This window comes from Pundamilia nyererei, unplaced genomic scaffold (assembly GCF_000239375.1).
Source record: "Pundamilia nyererei isolate P.nyererei 1_Seehausen unplaced genomic scaffold, PunNye1.0 scaffold00226, whole genome shotgun sequence".
Lineage (NCBI taxonomy): Eukaryota > Metazoa > Chordata > Actinopteri > Cichliformes > Cichlidae > Pundamilia > Pundamilia nyererei.
Window position 1 is genome coordinate 663,425 of NW_005187627.1, and position 15,687 is coordinate 679,111.

General features: G+C 43.2%; 1 protein-coding gene across 1 annotated transcript in view; it reads left to right on the forward strand.

Annotated features, from left to right (window-relative positions):
* The window catches only part of ext1b (exostosin glycosyltransferase 1b), a 128,239-nt gene that overhangs the window by 81,436 nt on the left and 31,116 nt on the right, over positions 1-15,687 (forward strand). The window contains exons 3-5 of the mRNA XM_005748661.1: positions 7,043-7,136; positions 10,270-10,377; positions 12,302-12,421. Coding sequence (XP_005748718.1) covers positions 7,043-7,136; positions 10,270-10,377; positions 12,302-12,421 — 322 coding nt within the window. The remainder of the gene's footprint in view (positions 1-7,042; positions 7,137-10,269; positions 10,378-12,301; positions 12,422-15,687) is intronic.

Sequence of the window (15,687 nt, forward strand, 5' to 3'; positions counted from 1 at the left end):
TCTCAAACCCAACTACAGTAGAGTAGAAAAAAGAAGGAGAAAAAACTTTCCAGGATTGTGTTCCAGCCATCATCAGACCTCCAGACACCTATTCTTCCACAGACTCTCGCAAGACTCGCACAGAAACCCACTTTGGAAGACAATTAGAAATTATCCAGAGAGTGGCAGAGGGAGACAAGAGAGAGGTCCGGGAGGCTAATGTAACAACAGTCTCAATAAGCAGTAAATTGGATCTCTTTCTCTCTGCTCTTTGCAAGACACTGAGGTTTTGTGTTTTCGTCACCCTGGAGCTCCATGTTTAGGCAGTGGACAGTATAATCGACTGGTGGGTGCCTGCACGGCCACAACGGCAGGAAAATAACCAAGAATGAGTCCACTGTGTGCTCTTATAGATTTGTGGTCGTTGCATAGGCTACTAATACAATCTGGCTGTTGGTAGTGCATCACCCGCAGCATAATACTGTATGGAAGTAAACAGCAAGCGGAAGTCATTTATAAGTCGTTGCGCCGTGGAAGCCAGTGATTTTTGTGAGCAGATGGCAACAATGATGAGGAGAAAAGCAGACGAATTTTTAATTATAGGTGCGTGGATGCGCTGCTATTAGTGCTGGGGTTGTGACTCTGAAACAAACTCCAGAATTTCTGGGTGCCAAGCTACTTTCAACTATATCTGTCACTGCCTCTCTGCAAGGCTCTCGCAGCCGGCTCTCAGGTCACACACAGACAAGTCGCATTCATTTCTCTGACTGTTTCCAGGTTGCAAAAAATACAAACTGAATCTCACTTAGGAAGACACGTGGAAATGAAATGCATGTTTGGATGTTCTTCCTTCATTCATCTTTCACCTTATTTACATACGTAAGATTTCTTTATTAATCTAGCCATATTTTACAAATCCAACTGGCTACATGATTATTTGGGTTACTTAAAAAAAAAAGACTACAGCTGTCTGTCCTTAATTTAGTTTAGGCCTGTGGGAAATCCTGCCTTCCTAATTTCTTATGTTTCCCAAATTTATTGGTTAGTTTTTATGCTTAAATTATTTCCCGTCATGTAAGTAAACCATATCGGTTTATTAGACCAACAAGGAGGCATAAATCTGTGCAGGGTTATAGTTTAGGCAAAGAATTGATCATCTATTTTGAAATCTGAAGCCGGCATGTGTCCGCTTTATTTGTGAAATTAAATGGCTAATGAGGGTGTCGTGGTAACAAGAAAGGGAAGCTATGGATTTACTGGTCATTATGCCTTAGCCTGTGGCCACGAACTATGAGTAGTGACCTGAAAGAATAACATGGCTGATACAAGCTTGGAATCAGCTTCCTCTGTGGGGTGTTCAGGCTTCGTCTTAGAGACAGGGTGAGGGGTTCGGAGTAGAGCGGCTACTCGGCCACTGCATCTGCCTCCTGGATGCCTCCTGCATGCCTAGGTGAGTTGTTTAGGGCATGCCCTATCAGGAGAAGGCCCAGGGACAGAGACGGGACATGCTGGAGACATTATATGTCCTGGAAGAGCTGGGAAGGTGGAGAGGGAGGTCAGGGCATTACTGCTTAGGCGACTGCCCCCATGACCGAGATAAGAAGCAGAAGATGTTGTACCAGCTGATTATACCTTAGTGGAATGGAGGGGTAAGCAGATTTCAGTTTCCCTCTCCACTTTCACCTTGTACCCCCCATCTGTCTGAAAGACGCACCTTTTCCATTTAATTACGTTGCTACAAATAAAGGCACTTAATGACAGGTTGCCATGGTGAGTGTGTGTAGGCTCTTGACATTGGGGTTGGTGAAGAAATGTTACTTAACTGCTTTACACTTGTTGTACATTGGGAAAACGCACACACTCAAAAAGTCTTGTTTTCTGGACACTTTCTGTTTCCCGCTCCCCGAATTGTTGGCTGCAAATGTGGCGGCTCGCGCAAGTGTCTGAAAAACATAAACACACGATCACAGCCTGCAGGCATGCAGCTAGGAGGTGGGTTTTTTTCCCCCACCGCTAACTCAAGGACACAAAGAGGAGAGAGAGCCGGCAAGAAAATAAAAGAGAGACAGAGAGAGCGAGAGGGGGGTGGGATAGAAGGAGATGATGGTAAAGGAAGGCTGTGCAAACAAACAGGACATTTAAAGGAAGGAGGAAAGTGGGTTTGTCCAGCAGGGACTCGCCTCCTAGAGGTCTCGTCATGAAACCTCATCACATCCTCTAAAACCACCAGAACTCTCGTGAAAAGAAAATTATCGGTTTTAGGCACAATCCCAGTCGTACGATTAAGGTGCAGAGCAGGTGGATCATGTGGGAGGGAGCCAGCTGTCACATCCTACCTAAAATCTGCATCCAGTAAGCCAGTGATTTCCTCGACACTTTCTTATAGTGGTCTTAAGATATCCCAAAACCTGGTGCTAAAAAAGTTCTTTCCATGTCCGGCTGGGTCGGATAAATGGCAAACATTTGTGTCGCATTAAACATGTGACAAAGAAAAGTGCAATGGCTGGATAAAACATGCTATAGGGCTGTTGCCTGTTAAATCCCACATTGATATTCAGTGCCATCAGCTGCTGGTCTGTTTTGTGGGCTGTTGCGTGCACGCACACACATACGCACACGCGGGGACACACACACACAGATTGTCCAGAGAGACAGCTGGTGTGAAAATATGGGCTAATATAGCTTCTTCGTCTCCATCGACAGGTGACGGAACGTCAATGTGAGGGCGTGCAGCTGTCGCTTGTTCTTGCGGCGCGCGCGTCTGCGAGTCTGTGTGTGCGATAACTGTGTTATGTGCTGTGCAGAACGCTGCGCGTGTAGGTGTGAATGAGGGTGGGATTTTTATCACAGGCTGTCATGTCGCCGCACTTTATTAGAGCTCGGCTGGAGAAGGGACAAGGCACCATCAGCAGTCGCCCATCAGTGTGTATGTGTGTGAACAAGAAAGAGGGAGAGAATTGACTGGCTTCTAGCTTTGACCTGTCAGCGTGGGCCATAGTCAGAGAAACGCACCAAAGGCAGCATCAGCAATCACCTTCACACTTCCTTACGTGCTACAGCACAGCCGCTCTGTTATCAGTAGAGTAGAAGATACATGTAAAAATAATCATGCAAATGCATTACGGGGTACTTCTAATTAAAATGAACGTGTTTATGCTTTATGCCAGTTTATCTCCTTCTTATCTTCTTAATGCTAAAACACGCTATCAGATCTGTCATTGTTGCAGGAAGATTTAGTTTACATTGTTTTGATTATTGTCTTCATCACATGTGGAGTCATGAAAATATGTCTGAAGATCATTTATGAAGGATGCTTCCTTTCTAATGCACCACTGGCTGGTAATTTACCTTTGACTATACATTGTCTGGGAGAAAATGCCTTGTTGATGTTAGAGGTCAGAGAAGAATAGCCAAACTGCTTTTAGCTGGTAGGAAGGCAACAGTAACTCAAAGAACCAGTCGCGAAACACCCTCGCTGCAGGAAGGAGCGCTTTCACAGATCATTCATCCCAACAGCAGTTAGACTCTATAACTCCTCAATCACGATGTCATAAGTCACTGGGCATTGTGGACATCCACAGTCACCACTTCATGCATAATGCACCTTCTATGTGTATGGACGTGTGTATGCATATGTATATTTAGTGTGTACCTGTGTGTGTGTACGTGTACATGTCTATACTTATAGATATCTATTACTTACATAGGAATAGTAGTGGTAGAATAGTTATGTAATAACTAGTTTATAGTTTATGTCTTGCATATTTCCACAACCATATCCATAATCACATACTTTGTATGCTACCGTTGTATATAGTGTATTATCTTACTTATTTTATATTTGTTTGTATTTTATTTGAGTTTTTGTATTTTCCTTCTGCTATCTGTACCTGAGCTGAGGTAAAGCAAAACTTTCCCATCAATAAAGTCTTATCTTATCTTGTTACAACCAACGCAGAAGAGCGTCTCTGTCAAAACTTGCCGCAGATGGGCTACATGTTCGGGTTTTAGGCTCAGAATTTGGCGTAAACAACACAAAAGCATATCAGGCTGCTGGTGGTTGTGTAATGGGGCATATCTTCTTGGAACACCTGTTAGTATTGTTGAACATCTTTTAAACAGCACAGAGTAACCGACTATTATTGTTGACCGTGCCCGTGTCTTTATGACCTCAGTTTACCCGTCTTCTGATGGCTGCTTCCAGGCAGATTGTAACATGTCACAAAGCTCAAATAACCTCAAACTGGTTTCTTGAGCATAGCGATGAGTTCACTGCAGTTAGATGGCTTCTACAGTCACCAGATCTCAATCCAATACAGCACTTTTGGGATTTGGTGGAACAAGAGATTCTCATCATTGAAGTGTATTCGACAAATCTGCAGCAACTGTCTGATGCTATCATGTTAATATGGACCAAAATCACTGACGGGTGTTACCAACACCTTGTTGACTCTGCCACAAAGGCAGCTGTGAAGTCAAAATGGGGTCCAACCTGGTGTAACTAACGCATTAACATCAGCATTTCCGTGTCAGGGTCAATTATGGGGACATTATAGCAAAAAAGTCATGAATTACCTCTTATTTTTATTTTATAAAAAGTAATAAATTACTCCTTGAAAGATATAACATTACTTCCGCATTATTGGGCAAGATTGCCTGAAATGCATGATCGCATAATAACCAGCTGACGATGCAAGTCCTAAACTGGGATTATTCTTTCCTGTACTGCTGGTGATGGACTTCACGTGGACTGTTAAAGAAGTACAGCAGTGATGTCTGCTCAAGCTCCAGCTGTCTGTGTCCGTGTCTGCAGCAGAGTTTAATCTAGGCCTTAGAATACGTGCCCACACACTGGAAGAAATCCCTGTCCTAATGAGGCCAGAATAATAACAAGATATTTCTTTTGGAGAGACAGGTATGGGTAGAAATGGAGGCCACAATTCTACAAACCTGACTGCTCATCACAGCTTCTCCTACCCGTTGAAAATCAAGCTTTGGCTCCTTGACTGAGGTCAACATCACTCTGGGTCCAGAGTTCTTCGTTACTGGCTTTGCAGATGCTCAGAAAGAGTTAATGTTGTGTTAGATGCTGCTGTTTCTGGCCCGGAAAGTCATTTGTGCTTCACCATTACATTCTCATCCTTTTTTGCAATAAAGATTAACGTTCATATCTCCATTGCTCAAAAGTTGAAGACGCTTCGTCCTCCTGTTGTGCAGAGAGTTTAAAAACTTAGCAGCGTAGCAGTTTGAGTAAGTTTAGTGTGATTATAGAATTACAACCTATTACAGTGTTAAGGAAAAAAGTGTCATTACAGCCAACGCTGGTCTGAACACACAACCTGTCAAAATACGAGAAAGCACCAAGCATGCAAACATGAACGCATAGACTGATGCACAGTTTGTCTATTTCTGTTGCACACATGCACGCGCAGAGCCAGCTGTGTGGTGGAAGCAGGTGTCACTCTCAGCTCATTACCCCTGGCTGGGTTGATCACCCTGTTTGGAGAGCAATAAGATACACCTCACTGGAGAAATAGAGAAATAGAGGGATGAGCGGGGGAAAGCAGAGAGAGGAAGATGGGGAGGGTGGGAGCTTCGGCCTCCTGCTCCGAGAGATAAAAAGAACCGGGACAGGTAGCAGACAGAAGAGGGGAGGTGTGCACAGGTGGATGTGAATCTTGAGATTTGGGGGAAAGAGAAGAAAAAGGAAAAAGATGTAGAAAAGCTGTGAGAAATAAATGACAGGAAGTGGAGGACAACATAGGTGGAAGGAAAAAGCAGAAAAGAGGAGGCTCGGTGGAAAAAGGCAAAAGCAAAATCAGACACTCTGGGGACCTTAAATAATAAAATAATAATAAAATCAACTCGTGGTTTTGTTCTTGCTGTGATTTCGCACATACACCTTGTTTTCCAGGAACAAGGGATTATTAGCCAGCTGCTGACTTGTTAAACCCACTTTACAATACACAAAAAGCAACGCTTTAAATGTGAGAACTCCCCTTTCTCTTGAAATCCCTCAGATAATTATTGTATTTTACCTTGTTAAAAAAGTTGTTTGAGCCCTCCTGATATAACTGTTTGGTTTTTATGTCATTAAATGTGTGGGAGTGTGTGGAAAACTACATGCATAACAGTAGCGCTGCAAAAGAGCAACATTGTGATGCATCATCTTCTTGCAATCATTCAAAATATTGTAATATGAATCAAATTCTGCTTTTTGGCTCTTTAGGACAGTTTTGTTGATGTTGTTAGTTACACAGATTTCATACTCTCATAGATACTAAATAATTGCAATATGATAATCACTGTGTCATGATAACAGCATTATCATGGGCGATGATTCCAGATAGCATCGTATCCAGAGTCACATCACAATTTCCACCCTAATACATGTTGTGGCAAAGATTTCATCCCTTCATCAAACAATCAAACAATTGTCTAACTGACTGATGAGAACTAGCTCATACAGCATGCAATCGTCTAATCTGTAACCCGGTGACACGTGACTAGAGACACCACTCTGACTACCACAGGTTGCTAGAGAAAGATGGGCAGTCCCAAACCAGATGGTGAGTGGTTGCTGGCAGTTGCTAGGTGCAACCTTTTCCAATTGCAATTGCGTCTTCTTCGGTCAGTAACAGATGCAGTCGACAGTAATGTGCATGCAAGACGGAGACTTGTCTGATGACGCTCCCCAACAGCTCACTAAGTGGTGGCGGTGAACCTGGAAACGGACGAGTAACAGTTGCACCTTCTGCAGCTTTTTGGTTGCACTGGCAAGGCAACGTGTTCTGTTTCTAACCATTCAGAACCCTTACAGAGAGCTAGTGAAACTGTGGCTACAGGGAGATCTTTAGGCGCAGCTCTCTCTTTGAGACTGATGGTGACAACTGGTTGGGAATACACATTTTCCGTTAGCCTCCCGTGGTTGTCCATTGGAGGATGACTTGTCTCCAGGCCTGTGTGGCTGATGATTACTCACATGTTTTTCTAAGCCCGTTCCTTTAGTGTCATTTTCACATCAGTGAACTCACAACACGTCTGTGTGTGTGTGTCCCTGCAGGTACGACTACAAGGAGATGCTCCACAATTCCACTTTCTGTTTGGTGCCCCGCGGCAGACGGCTGGGCTCCTTCCGCTTCCTCGAGGCGCTGCAGGTAAACAAGCAACACACACATCCACAGCACTGCGAGAGAGCATTGCTCACTGCTCTAAATTCAAGCTAACCAGCAAATATCACTGTGAAGAAAAATAATCACTACCTACACTCAACCTTCCACTTAGCATTTGTTTTAATGGTGCTACCTCTAGCATTAAAGGATCACTAGATCATTACCACCTTAATTTTCAGACTAATAGTGTAATTAATATAAACAAACGAGACCTTCGCTGAGAGGATTAGCTGCTGCTTCCTGCCTCTAAACACTGATATTCATTTTGCAGATACACTGTTAAATTGTTGCCTGACTTCATGAAAAAAATAAATAAAGATGGTTTGTTTTTTTAATGCATTTGCATAGACATGCAGAGACCGTTTGCTAGCTTTTTGCTGCCCAGGTTAAGAGTATATTAAGCTGGATTACGGGTGAAACTGCTGCAAATAATAAACATAAGTCATCATAGTAATTTTCTAACACTGGCTCTGCATTCACCTCCACTTTGCCTCTTCCTGCCTCCTTTTATTTACATGCACCAATCGTTTTCTTTTTTCCTCCTCTCTGTTCATCCATTTCTGTAACTGCACAGCGCTCTGCATTACTACTGCACTGTCCTTTACCTCTCCTTACCGTACGCCGCTGTCCACAGAGTGCACTCACATAAGTGTGCTTATCTCACTATCAGCTGACACACACACATGCACGCACACGCGCAGAGAACACTTCACTCAGGAGGCAAATTTGCCCTCTCCTCTCCTTTCTCCATTTGTCACACTCACTCCAACCATCGAATTCAAACCGTGACGACAAAGAGAGAGTATTTGCCAGCTTTGGTCTTTGCATGAAAAAGCAATTCTTCATAGAGGTCAGCGCTTGTGCGTGTGTGTGTGTGCGTGTGTGTGTGTGTGAGAGAGGCAGCAGCAGAGCCTGAGGGCCAGTTCTGGTTTAGCTGACACCTTTATGACCTGGGAGCGACAGGGCCGTCATTAACATCAAACCACAGAAACACACAGACACACACGCACACACCAGCTGTTCCCCTGTACCTCTCCTCTCACCCCTCCATCCTTCTGCCATTCCTTTGCCAAAGGTCATCTGCGGCTTTACTAACTCCCCACCTCTCATATCATTCATATCTGTTTATCCGCGTTCGTCTGCCTTTTCATCTTTTAAGAATTCCCTTCATCGTTCCTCGAGCTCACCTCCTTTTGAGTAATTAACACACCCGCTCCTAATGTCATCATTTTTAAACGTTGATGTGAAGACATGAAGTGAATAAAACAGCCAGAGCGGCCTGGTTCCTTTCTTTGATTTTCCAGACTTGTGAATGATTCAGACATTTTCAGAAATCAAATAAACTGAAACAGGGCGAGTAATTAAGGAATTCTTTTTGTGAACGTTTCACCTCTTGTAGTTCTTGTCGCAGCAGTGTGAGAAAATGTTTTTATGAATCTGGCTTTTTAAAAATTTTTCCACACATCTGAAGTTGAGTCTGGACTCCTGTGCTTTCAGTTCATAATGAGATATAATTGGTAAATGGCCTGTATTTGTATAGCGCTTTACTTAGTCCCTAAGGACCCCAAAGCGCTTTACACCACATCCAGTCATCCACCCATTCACACACACATTCACACACTGGTGATGGCAAGCTACATTGGAGCCACAGCTGCCCTGGGGCGCACTGACAGAGGCGAGGCTGCCGGACACTGGCGCCACCGGACCCTCTGACCACCACCAGTAGGCAGTGGGGTGAAGTGTCTTGCCCAAGGACACAACGACCGAGGCTGTCGGAGCTGGGGCTCGAACCGGCAACTTTTCGATTCCGAGACGAACTCCCAACTCTTGAGCCACGATCGCCCCCCAATAGTTGTCTTGCTGTCTTTGCATATAGCCTGTCTATTAGCATGCAAATCTAGAAATGTTACGTCATACGCTCCTAAGATCCCAACAGGTTCATATTAACCACTTTTGCAACTATGAGCCAGTCAACATGGGTTTAAGTCCAAATGTGTCACATTGTTCTGTCAGAGTGAATGCAGGAAGGAAAAAAGGAAAAAAGGCCGGTCGTGTCCTGTAGGATTTAAGCTGCTCTAATCAATATTAATCAGTATATTAATAGGTCACAGAACAGGTGCTGCACCTGTTGTTAGTAAACCTACATGAGCACCGACTCGCCCAATGAAATGCTTCTGTAAGCCATTTCTTCTTAAGGGCGTTTGGTTGGAATAGCACTTAATGTCACAGACCCTTCACAAGCTGAATGAGGGCAGTGGTGTAGTGAGAGGGTGGAGGGACCCGTTTGAAACTTATTAAAGAATAGCTGGTGTGCACATGGCGTCATTTAGAGGCTCAAGTCAAATAGATAGATTAGCTAGATTTAACATGTCAGATAATCCAGTAAAAAGTAGTCCAAAAGCAGCTGTACGTGCAATATTTGCTGAAACTAAGTAGTCGCCACCTTTCAAGGTGCACAGAGATGTTTAAATAACAACCACATCCACAGGCCTGTGGTTTTCCCCAGAGGAATCCATCATGAGTCATATCTGCAAATTTATAATTGAAAAGATGTTTGCTAAATATTTGAAATTTCCATCAAAAGTTTATTATTTAGAGGAAACTGTGGCTTATTTGTCAGGATTCGCATTTCTCATATCTAGGAAAAATAAATAGGAGTGAATAAACTCCATGAAAGTTCAGGATCTAGTCTTAAGCTGGTACAGTTGACTGAGCAAAAAAAAGTATGTCTGCTTGGATCGTGGTTTCTTTCCTTCCATTGGTGTTTTTTATCCACTGTATGTCCAAACCTAAGAGGGTAGTTAGGAATAGTTAGGAATCTACAAGGCTCTTAACCTCCACCTGAACTTTTATTCTTTCTCTCTCCACGTTTCCTTTTCTATTCTTCTACCGGTCACGTTGTCAAATAACGGGAAAAACACTAAAAGTAAACTCTTTCAATTCAAAGAAACTCAAACACAGATAATAAGAGAGTGATCGATTATTATGAAGTCCAGTTATCACAGCTTTATATAAACAGAGCTGCGTATTGTCGCTGTAATGACGAGGATCAATATCCAGTAAATCAACCGAGATTAGGCAGGTAGCAGGCCTCACTCTCTGTATGTGTGTGTCTCAGGCTGCATGTGTACCAGTGATGCTGAGTAACGGCTGGGAGCTGCCTTTCTCCGAGATCATCGACTGGAACACGGCCGCAGTCATCGGCGACGAGAGGCTCCTGCTGCAGGTAACGGCCCGTAGACGCGCTCGCACAACAATCACATGCTCTGTATATCACCTGAAAGTGACACGGCGAAGAGAAACCGCAGCATTCCCACAACTGAAATCAGACTCTCTCTGACTCTCGATACCCTCGGCACACGCTCGGTCTTCACCATCTTCACCATGTTTGGTTTTCTAGCGACATGGCTGTTAACTAAACAAAATTCAAGCGGCATACCAAGTCCCAGACTGCTTACAAAATGTCCCTACAAAGCCCCACATTGTTTTGTGAGAGGGCAAATAAATAAAACCACCAAATGGATTTCGTTGGAACGGCTTGAACTTCATAGGGGGAAAAGTAATTATACGCCCATTAAACCTTAATTTGAATGAAGTGTGTAATAATATTGTTTGACTTTGAGTTTTATAATGCAGGAGCTCCATCTCGGCTTTCTCTGTGCAGCTACAAACAGGTCTGAGACGTCCTGGATCGTTCTCCAGATTTATGTATTTTGCTGCGGTACAATGGGGCAAGGTGCACACAACACCCACTTAATATGTGTGTTTTTCACTAAATGTGAGATGCCTGTACTCTTTATTAGAGGTATTTATCGGAACCACAGAAATATCTAGAAAATATTGCTCGTACAGTGGATCTACCTCTCCAATAAACATGCTAACAGATAGAGGAATGTACTCTTTACTAGAGTGGATAAATACCGTTTATTGGCCATTATCTCCCCTTTACTGTGACAAATGGTCACAACAGAAACTACACATCTATTGGAACAAAAGTGTAAAACTGTCCATTAAATTCCAGCTGAAGCATTTAAAGCTTCTCTCTCGTAATATTGTTTGACTGATAGAAGCCGTTAACTTTATTCCTTCTTTCATGTGCTTTGTTTCCTTCAGGAACGTCACATATTTGTCTCCTGTAAATGCTGCCGGTTTAAAACAAGACATTTTTTAAACCTACCTTGAGTTTGTGATGTCTTCCTCCCCTCATTCCCAGCCAGTCACGGCAGATCATCACCCCCTCCCTCAGCCTGGTTCTGCTGGAGGTTTCTTCCTGTTTAAAAGGGAGTTTTTCCTTCCCACTGTCACCAAGTGCTTACTCAAAAGGGCTTGTTTGAATATTGGGGTTTTCTGTGTTATCGTAGGGGCTCTATCTTAGAATGGAAAGACTCTTGATTTGATGCTTTATGAATAAAACTGAATTGAACTGAGTTACACAAATAGGACTTCCTTCTTGATTGGGACTAAATTCTGCCAGGTTAAAAAGAGACAGACGGAAAACAGAAATCTTCTGATGTTGCTGCTATTTTTTACAAAAACTTGCTCTGAAGTCTTGAAGTTTTTGAAAAGATCTAAATCCTGGACCTAATCACTAAAAGTTCAGCAGCTCACTGCTCTCTGTGAAGGCAAAGAAAAAGTACACAAAAGAAGAAAACGAACAAAAGGTAGACCTGGGTCACAGGTATCATAACTTACCTCAGGTGACCTCAGCAGGTCACATGACAGGGTGGGGCAAGGTCTCACAGTGGTTTCACTCGTGGTGATGGTAATGATCCAGGCCCCCTTCTTACACCTTGGCTCACACGACAGCTTGCATGAATAATCCGTCGTAGTAGCAGTAGTACTCAGTAGTGGGTCCCAGCAAAGGGGGAAACCCCCACAAGGGTTAAGATTACATATCTGGAACTCCAGTTTTGTTTTTAGAATGAAGGAGACATAATTCCAGCTGCACTTTTTTTCCCCAAGCTCTAAAAGTTAGCATGACCTGGATGACTAAGAACCTACATGTACATGTAGTTCACATCTACATGCATATGTCTATGACAAGACAGTAGAAGCAGGTGCATACCCACAGCAAAACATTTTCATGCCCAGATCAATCGTTCGTCAGCAGCGATGTGCAATACTGATCGAATGCCGTTTGTTCTTTGCAGATTCCCACAACGGTGCGCTCCATCCACCAGGACAAGATCCTGTCCCTCAGACAGCAGACTCAGCTCCTCTGGGAAGCCTACTTCTCCTCTGTGGAAAAGATTGTTCTGACCACCCTGGAGGTGAGGAGTCAAGACGCACATGCACAGTTGTACAAACTCTCCTTCGTCCATTATCGGCCTTTCTCTCCGAGGGCTGCAGTGTCACTGCAGACTCCATAATCGCTGCGCTCTCTGTTTGGTCTGTTTGGTGTGAGGCTAAAAGTAAAAACAGAATTTTTCTGTGTTTTTTGACAGAGAGCAAAGAAAAAATGGAAATTGCGGAACGTGTTCATGTAGAATTTCTCACAGGCCGCTTTTTGTTTTTATTAAATGCTATTTTATGATATATCAATAGTAGTTGCAGCAATTGGCGGGGTAGTACTATTTATAATGCCACCAGTAGAGACAGTTACAGTGGCTTGCAAAAAGTATTCGGCCCCCTTGAACTTTTCCACATTTTGTCACATTACAGCCACAAACATGAATCAGTTTTATTGGAATTCCACGTGAAAGACCAACACAAAGTGGCGTACACGTGAGAAGTGGAACGAAAATCATACATGAGTCCAAACATTTTTTTACAAATAAATAACTGAAAAGTGGGGTGTGCGTAATTATTCAGCCACCTGAGTCAATACTTTGTAGAACCACCTTTGGTGCAATTACAGCTGCCAGTCTTTTAGGGTCTGTCTCTACCAGCTTTGCACATCTACAGACTGAATCTTTGCCCATTCTTCTTTGCAAAACAGCTCCAGCTCAGTCAGATTAGATGGACAGCGTTTGTGAACAGCAGTTTTCAGATCTTGTCACAGATTCTGTGGGTGAAGTTTCTGAGGTCCTTTTAGGTCCATGGAAAGTTCTCACACATCCCTTTTAGCGTGTTTCACATCAGTGTAGTCTGCATCTGTGTTCAACTCTGAATATGACAAAAAGGCCAGAGGGTGTTTGAAACAATCTAGTTTATACAACATGTCATCCAAACACGTCTAAAAGCAAAAGTGTTTATGGTTGTTTCAAATGACCCCGCTCAAAGGCAAGGCAGTATGCCTGCTGGCAAACGATGGAGCATGATGCGATGACAGAGGGATTTGGAATAACAGTGTGCTCATCTGAAGTCACTTAAAGTGACTGTAAGACTGTAGCTGTAAATAATTTAAAAATAAGAGCATCAGAGAAGTATTCAAAAGAAACCCTGCATACTTCCGCGTCTCGGCCAGACACAGCTAAATCATTCTCTAGACTGCTTGGTTCAAAAGGTCATAAAATGATGGGACTATGTTGGAAGCTAGAAATAAACAACTTAGGTCTGTAGGTCGTCACGATATTTTGTAGTTGGGAGGCAGAAGTGTGCATATTTATATGAGACGGTGGAAATACTGAGTTATTCTTGTTGGCAAGGTGCATCCTTAAACAAGATTTCACACACACAGATAACTGTTAATTAGTGCTTGTACAGTATATAAATGTCATACTAGAGTTTTACTCACCAGTAAAACCACAGCGCAGACTTCTCAGACGGTCAGTTAATACAAGCGTACAGGAAGCCATGTTATTTATCAGATAGTTAAATATCCTGAGGCACCAACATTACAAACGGCATTGACAGGTCCTCCTAACATGTCATAAGTATACTAGCCTGTGCTGATAACAGAGATGACATAGAACAAGGATGTAGCTTCAAGTTTCAGCTCTGGAAGCTGCTAAAATGAAGCCAGTGCACCTGCATTATTTCCAGTGACCAGCAGGGGGCTACTCTTGTGGTCCTGATGAGATTGTTTTCTAATTTGCTAATTTCTGGTCTTATTAAATAAAATATGAGGTTTGATTTCTACATTCTGATCACCATTCGAGTGCAAAAGGAGCATACATTAAGATGTCAGAGCGTTGCCCCTCGGTTTCTCTAGCAGATCCCTCAGTCTCTTCATGTGTGGTTTTAAAACGCCAAGGTAATGACGTCGACCACAATGCTCAGTTTGTGGATTCAAAACAGGCCTCGGTAAATCAGTGGGTGGCATCACAGTGGCTACAACCGTCTTTTATATGCAGCCACAGCTTTAATTATTCATATCTTTCAGACTTTAATAAAATTTGAATTGGTGAGATATAAAAATTCACCCATCATAGTGGTTAAAAACTGGGGAATAGGCTTATTTCTGTAGTAAATTTGGGCATTTTAACATGGGAGTCTACGGGGAGCAGTCGCTTTTCTAAGAACTGCTGTTGTTCGGTTAGATTTTGCTCCTGCTCTTTCTTTTCTTAAAATAACTTAACAAGCAATGCACATAGCTACATGCAGGCTTGATTAGCAGCATGCACACAAGCAGTATAGGTAGTCATGCTATGGTAGACGTATTAGTCATTTAAGAGGTTTTAAAGGATGGGTTAATAAATCCATGCAATCCAAACCAAACGTCAACCACAGGAGGCACAAAACTGAAAACTACTCAAAAGTGCCAGAGCCTCCTCCCAACCCCATATTATCATGCACATTGACTTTGTTAACAATAGCCCATTTTAAGGAATCTGTGAGTGGAAAAACAATTTATCCACTCAATCCTCCTCCATCCCTTATTATTCATTTTAAACAAATTGTTTATGGATGCAGGGATAACACCGGGGCTTACTGCTAGTTTCATGCTGCGGTTGCAAATGTCTCCTCCTTCCTGCGTGCTCCCTCATTCAAGCACCCCATCACGCTTTTAATTTCCTTTCTTACTGCATTGCTGAAGCAAGATTCCCCTCTCAATGCTACAATCTCACTGACACTATAACCTACCAGATCTTACACACACACACACACACACACACAGTGCACGTAATCTGTCGTGACTTCAGTGTCTAGAGTTGTCTGATTTCAGCTAGCTCTACATCTCTAGTCTGTTTTCTATCTAGCCATGTCTCACTGTGAGCTATTACACACACACACACACACACACACGCAGTCAGAAACACATCTCCATATGTCAAGATGTGTCAGGCCAGATACACACGGCACCACCCAGGCATAACCTTGCTGACATGTTGTCACTCCACGCTGAAGTGCAAGGTGACACGGCCTGTGACTCAGCGTGCGTCTGTGAGGGTGTGCGCGTAGTTTGCCTGCATGTTTGTGTGTGTGTGTGTGTGCTGAATGGGGCAGTGGCTAAACGTTTAATCCTGACTGACTGTCCTGTTAAAAGAGCAGAGTGGGGAGAGAAGGGGTGAAGAGGAGTGGGGGTGACATATGTAAATGGCGTTGCAGTGGCAGGCCCCCAGATAACGAGCGACATGGTTTATTCATCCTGTTGGGCCTGCACTTGCACACACACACACCCAACTCTACTGCAGATCTGTAAGGATACACACAT